Source organism: Echeneis naucrates, chromosome 16, assembly GCF_900963305.1.
Source record: "Echeneis naucrates chromosome 16, fEcheNa1.1, whole genome shotgun sequence".
NCBI classification, from domain to species: domain Eukaryota; kingdom Metazoa; phylum Chordata; class Actinopteri; order Carangiformes; family Echeneidae; genus Echeneis; species Echeneis naucrates.
This window is the reverse complement of record NC_042526.1, coordinates 22,530,653-22,537,315: the sequence shown is the minus strand read 5'-3', so window position 1 is coordinate 22,537,315 and position 6,663 is coordinate 22,530,653. Positions and strand designations below refer to the sequence as shown.

Sequence of the window (6,663 nt, the reverse complement as noted above, 5' to 3'; positions counted from 1 at the left end):
CACAGTGCAAATTGACAATTGAATAGTAACATAGAGAGGGGGGAATCATTTCATTTAACAGCTTTTTTTATTATTTTCTCAGAAGTTCTCTTCTTCCACAGAATACAACGTTAGTAAAAAAAAAAATTGTTTGTCATGATGCATCTTCTCAGAAACAACATCCCAGTTACTTTCTCACATACTCTAACTATAACCCATACATCTATCAACAGTGGCCTATGGAGTATGTTGAGTGACAGACTTTTCTTTCCAGAAAGTGATCATTAACTTTATATTTCTACATTTAGGCTAATAAAACTAATCTTATGTGCATGAAGGAATTACATTGGTATCTTTTTAAAATTGGAGTCATTCTTAACCCAAGAGCACTATTTTGGACACGTAAATACATATTAAATTGATGAACGAACAAAATTCAGTTGATTGCTGTCCTCACCAAGAGGCAAAATATGACTTATGACTTATGACTTATGTCTCATAAGTCTTATATATAATTAATCACCTTGGAGGACAAATGAATCTTTGGTATGTGTGATAGTTGCCTATTATTGTGGAAAGTTAACAAATGAACAAGGTTAATTGCAGAAATTTGGTACAATGGTCTAAAAGCATGATTCAAGGGGGATAGGTGACGTATGAAGTATGAAGTGGGGTAACTTGATAAATATTTTCTTTTGTTAAAATTTTCTGCAAGAGGTGAAGATGTCTGTTTAGTCCCTTTATTAAAACCCTCTTCAAAGTTTCCCCCTCAACATGGCTTGAAACAACTGCTCTGCTGCTGCTATATCCAAATAAATTAAGTCAATTGCATCACAGAAAGAGCTAAATTTCACAAATTCATGAAAGTATTGACAATATTGTCCAAGATGCTGTAGAGCACATCCATGCTCTGTCAAATCCAATGGCAAAAATCCTTCTTCTGACTCACTGAGTCTCAACATCCAATGATGATGACTAAGTATAGTTGAGAAAATTAAAAGCAGTTACTCTGTTCCAAGAGCATATGGTGTGAGAGTGAGATGAATCTTGGGAGCATGAACAAGAAATATTAGCATTACAATATTTGAAATTTAAGACCATGATCCAGAATCAATCCCCTGCAAGTCCTCAAGGGGCTCTGATGTTTTGACAGAAGTACATACATCTACAGAAGAGCATTAAACAGATTCTCTTAGGCTGCTTAAATGCCTATTTCAGTCTTTAAAACCTAGCTCACATCTGCAGGACATGTTTTTGAGGCATAGTTCATTCTGTCACTTTCATGTGTGTTTCTTCCACCCCTGCCTTCAGATTAGTCATTGATAACTCAGTGCCAGTTCTACTCCCTCCAGGGAAGAGATACGTTTGAGGTACATTTGAGTAAATTCGCACCTGCAGCCAGTAGCAAGAGGATGCAGTTAAACTCAAGTTTGAATGTGTGTTTGTGATTTAAAGTGTTATATTGAATATTATGTTGCTTACTAAGACCAGGTGCATTTAGCAAAATAGCTAGCATTACATGAAAGGAAATGATGATCAGGGTCCAGACATCTGATAAAAGCACACTTGCACATTTATACCTGAGCTCCCCCTCTAAGTCGAAGGCTCCTTTTTTCCTCGCATGTAAAATATCCCTACAGCTGGACACTCCTGTACTGCCTTCAACACAGATGACTGGATGGCGACTAAGGAAGGACGCTTCTTTGCTGGTTTTCTGAAGACTACTTTGTGGCAGAGTCCCCATCAGGCCTCATGCTGAAGGGCTCAAGGCGCTCGTTCTCAGGCAGCATGTTGTTGAGGCGCTCCATCAGTGGCACTGTCTGGTCGATTCCCATCTGGATGCGTCTCAGGATCATGGACATCTCATTGACCTTCTGGATTTGCTCAGCGTACTTTGCGTAGCGTTTCTGGCGCTCTTGCATTATGCTGAACAAGGTTTCCACTGACAAGTCCATCTGGAATCAAACAGATGGAGAGACAGTGCAAGTCTTTGACTTTTGATGATGCCAGTTGATTGAGAAAAAAAAAACAAAAAACAATTATATAACACTAAATATCCTTTAATTCAAGTTTTAGCTGGGCATATTCCAAATACAGGCTAATTCACACAGCAAAGTTGATAGATCATTCATACTTTGAATTTTTATACATTTCTCTACTTTTTTGTTTCCATCGTGACTTTAGCGAAGACTTTTTTACATTGCAGATCATTTAAATAACTGATTTCCAGGATGTGTTACGAGAAATCTATTGGGTAAATAGAATAAAGTAAAATGTAAAAAAGAAATAAATTAAAAACGGAAGAAAAGTAAAAGAAAATTAAAACAGCTTCCTGTTGGTAGTTTATGCATTTCCATGTCTGTGGAAATCCTACTCATTACAAAACTGTGAGAATAGTTTTTTGGACACTAGATGTCCAAAGCTGTACCAGGGTATTCTGACCTCTTTGATCCTCTTGACCAATGCATTCTGATCAAAGGCCACAGCCTCCGCACACTGGTGTAGATGGTCCTGGTACCGGATGCAGAGCTGCAGAACCTGAGCAGCATCCAGCCTCTCCAGACAAACACTGCTGGGTGACGTCTGGCCACTTAGTACTCCTGTGAGAGAGAAATGCAAAAGACTTGAAATTAAGCATGAAATGTTGGAATAGACTAAGACTTGATAAGGGCACAACACTTGGCAATTATTGGAATTAGTACCAGATCAGACAGAGCTACCCTTGTTGCTATTTCAGGAGTGTGCCAACACAGGAAACTTGGCTCATTATGCACTTTTCCCACAGTGCTAATGAATTGCAGTGACAATTAGCTTCACAGGGTAGAATTTGAAAAAGGTTGAAAACACGATGAAACCAACAGCATCTTTGTGTGAAAACTGAAATGGTAGAAATGAAAAATATATCACTTAAGAATTTTATCTACCAGATAAATATTTCCATCTGAGCATAAATCATTATCAGATACAATCAGGATTCCAAATTTTTTTAATTTTGCCATCTGTATTCATCTTGAAGCTGCTTGCAGATGTTTTGTCTATTTGATTTTTTTTTTTTTTTTTTTTTTTTTAACCTTGCAGCTATACACGTTGAAAAGTGTGCCCTATACTCGCTTTGACTAAACCTGAAATGTTAATCATATGATGGACCAGATCACTGCTGGGGGTTGGATAGTTTACACCAGTGCTTAAAGTGTGGGGCGCAACCCACTGGTGGGGAACGGAGACCTGACAGGTGGGGAGGAAATTCTCAATTTCATGCCTATCTTACTGTAAATGCTTTTCTCTATTAACAATAAAGAAAATTAACTCTAAACAAAACATCCACACGCAAACAAAGTAATAATTAATGGCTAAAATGAGTAATGAGCATTAGGAGTTTTTTGCACAGATTGCAAATGAAACACTATTTAATTTTTTGACTACTGTACTTTTTGTTTCTGATTCAAGATATCAGTTATGATGGCACAACTGCACTCTTGTTTTCTTTTTGAACTTGGTGTTGATGTTTTTAATTCTGATTCATTATAAAATGTGGCTGATGTACTTGGTGTTAGTAAGTTCAATAAAATGAAATGTAATTTGTCAAATTTTTGATGGGGCGACAGGGTTGAAAATCCCCACTTGTTCAAAGAGGGGAATGACCAAAAAATTTTGAGAACCACTGGTTTACACAAACATTTGAGGGGTTCAAAGATGCACAGTAACAGTTTGCAACCTTTTCCAACTCATGGTCAACTTAAAATCTCCAAAATATTGGTGGCCCACATCAAACCTCATACTGTAACAACACAGAAGCTAGATTATACCACATTTCCTCTAAAATTGACGCGGGGTCTTTTATTTAATCAGTTGTAGAAGGAAGGCTTAGAGAAGAGGTCTTTACGAAATGAATTGCCCTTTCTCTTCAAACTCCACATTAACAAACCCTTTCTGACAGGTGCCATGTCTGCACACTGTATGTGCTGTGCCGTATGTTAGAGGAAGGCTTTTATTTGTTCAAATTGCCAACGTACCTGGCTATCAATGGAGAGATCTATTTGAATGGAGGCCATCATTAGAGCAAATTTGAAATGTTGCCAGTGCACAAACTTGAGCAATAACGAATTCAATATGCTGGAGTGGTTTAATATATTTTAGCTGGACTAGAGATTTTATTCATATCTTTAATGTTTTCAAAACTATTTTATTTTAAAACATGTGAAACATTATTGTGAAACATTATTCTTAACAACATCTTTTATCCAAAATTGTACTACTTTGCATTATAAAATTATTTGTTGCCCCACTGTGCAAACCTTTGTGGCCCATCTGGATATTATTTTTGCTTTAATTTATTTTATATATTTTATATATATGTGTACATATATATGTATTTATTATTTTCATTTAAATTTCATAATGTGCTAATGCCTGGGGAAAAAAAAACAACCCCAAGAGAAATTCCTTGTGTTTATAATGCACTTGGCAATAAATTGGATTAGTAGAAGGCTGCACGGCAGCGTAGTGCTGAGTGCTGTTGCTCCACTATAAAAAGGTTGTGGGTTTGGTTCCTGGGCCTTTCTGCTTGCATGGGTTTCCTCCGATTTGAGTGTGAGTGTGACTGGTTGTTGGTCTCTGTACGTTGGCCTTGGAATGGACAAAATGGTGACCTGTTCGGGGCGTACCCCGCCCTCGCCCAATGTCAGCTGCGATTGGCTCCAGCACCCCCCATGACCCGGAAACAGATAAGCGGTAAAACATGAGTGAGTGAGTTTTGGAAAGATGTTGTTGACAAACTATCTTACGCTCCTATAATCACTTTCAGCAAGTGGAAAACTTAAAACATTACCTTTTAAAAGGGGCTGAAAGGTGGGTATCTCTTGAAGCTTAATCACATCTGGGTCATTGTGGATATTCCGCAGAGACTGGGTCCCCTGGGCCACAACTACAATATCATCCATCTTTGCCTTCTGCTTTGCTGGAGATGGCACCACTGCAACAACAACATTGTGGTTGATAATAACCAGGCAGGAATGACTTCATATCAAATGTCTAGCTGAAAATGTAAAACCAAAAATCTTAGAACATTTTAAAAATGTTTTTGAAGATTTAGTTGAACTGTGAGGTAAAATGGTGAAAGATGTTCTCACATCCTTATCTAAAAGAAGCAATGACATAATAAAAAATTGGTCATTAGAAATAATATCGCCATGCAAAATGTAACTTCAGTAAAATATAATTCAGTTAAATGCCAGAAAAACGTAACCATGCCGCTTCATCTTTAAAAGTTTCTTCTGTGACATTATGTTCAGGGAAAATTTGGTGGTGACTAGCTTTCCTCAGTCTTCTACGACTGTAACTTAATGTAATCATTTCTATTACTTTTTTGGTCATTGGAAAACTATAATCTACATTTCTCACAATTTTAATAGCGTTTTACTTGACCTTCACATTTTACTTATGGGATGATAAAATGATTGTTAGAGGTAGCTCCATACAGAGCTAATAGAACATATCAAAAGTAATAATTATGCAGAACAAATGTAATGTAATGTAATGTAATGTAATTTTGATGACTGGGTCAGTAGATGTCCAGTAGTGTAGTAAAATGTCCCTTTGGGGTGCAGTAGAGAAGTGACGATGAAATAATGGACTTTTATGGCGCCTTTATTGACAGTAAGTCCGTAACCCTTGGCTGATATAAAAACTGATTGGTTTACTTTTTAAACCACAACACTGTGATCGTGGCGTTTTACCTGCTGAGCTGTAGTCGGAGTGTTTCTCCGCTTCTCCGCTCTGTTCGGCTCCCATGATGCTAATGTCTAGCTAGCAAGCTGCTGGTCGTCTTTCGTCAACGTTGTCGGAAAGTGCACTGAAATAACCACAAAAGCGTCGGCGGTACACCTCCAGACAAACTCAGGGTGATGAGGTTCCCATGTTGACATGAGAAAAACCCAAAGTCCCTGTCGTTGGCTGCTCTGCGACTTCAATGCTAGCTAGATGGGATAACGGTTAGAAATCTGCTGTTCCTGCTAGCTTCCAAGCTAACAGCGGCTGCCCGATGTTTCTACAACAGAACTGTAGTTACCAGTAGCCCCGGCGGTGAGTTAGTTACCCCATGGAGCTTCTGTAGATATGAAATCCTTGTTATCATATAGCAAAGAAGTGCCTTGACTTGGAGCTCACGACTGGATAGCACTTCCGTAAATATTGATCACGTGGTGTCCAAACCAGAACATTAGCGACTCCTGCCACCGCTGTCACAAACAGACCCCGCAGTTTACATTTGTTTACATCACGCCACGTATTTGGCTGTATTTCCTGCCTTAACCAAATCCTCTACCGATATAATGAATAAAAATAAGCTGGACCCATATGTAGATGACAGCACTGTTACCGGTCCAGAGGCTTTGTATGAAGTGATATGCTGATTGATTAAAAGCCACATGAACAATCAGAAAAGTAAAACCATCCCAGAGACAAACAAAATGACCAAAACAGACACACAATGACTGCAGTGAAAGTTTGCGTTTCATTGTAGTTTGAAGACTACAAAAGGCCAACATGGAATCACAGATATAAAACAACTTCACAAACAGTGAATGAACACACCAAATGGCAACAAAGACAAAAGAAATTAGCAAAGCTGCTTTTAAAGTGATGGATCAACACTTAAGCGTCCTCAACATTTAATTAATATATGCC

The 6,663-nt window shown here is 38.1% G+C and overlaps 1 protein-coding gene across 2 annotated transcripts; it reads right to left on the bottom strand.

Annotated features, from left to right (window-relative positions):
• Window positions 1-6,155, bottom strand: borcs5 (BLOC-1 related complex subunit 5). 2 transcript variants are annotated; one of them, XM_029522381.1, is made up of 4 exons: window positions 5,715-6,155; window positions 4,808-4,951; window positions 2,422-2,579; window positions 1-1,934 (listed from the first exon to the last, which is right to left on the bottom strand). In XM_029522381.1, the coding sequence occupies exons 1-4, from the start codon at window positions 5,767-5,769 to the stop codon at window positions 1,701-1,703; spliced, it is 591 nt and encodes a 196-aa protein (XP_029378241.1). In that variant the 5' UTR covers window positions 5,770-6,155; the 3' UTR covers window positions 1-1,700. The 2 variants fall into 2 exon arrangements, with proteins under 2 accessions (XP_029378241.1, XP_029378242.1); XM_029522382.1 differs by lacking the exon at window positions 4,808-4,951.
• Window positions 6,156-6,663: the final 508 nt, after the last annotated feature.

What these genes read in the sequence shown, in the direction of transcription:
- borcs5 (XM_029522381.1), bottom strand. Translation starts at nt 5,769, where the DNA reads ATGGGAGCCGAACAGAGCGGAGAAGCGGAGAAACACTCCGACTACAGC. An exon ending in CTTTCAGCCCCTTTTAAAAG is followed by an intron (nt 2,580 to 4,807) that starts GTAATGTTTTAA and finishes TCTCTCTCACAG; the next exon opens with GAGTACTAAGTGGCCAGACG. An exon ending in TGGTCAAGAGGATCAAAGAG is followed by an intron (nt 1,935 to 2,421) that starts GTCAGAATACCC and finishes GTTTGATTCCAG; the next exon opens with ATGGACTTGTCAGTGGAAAC.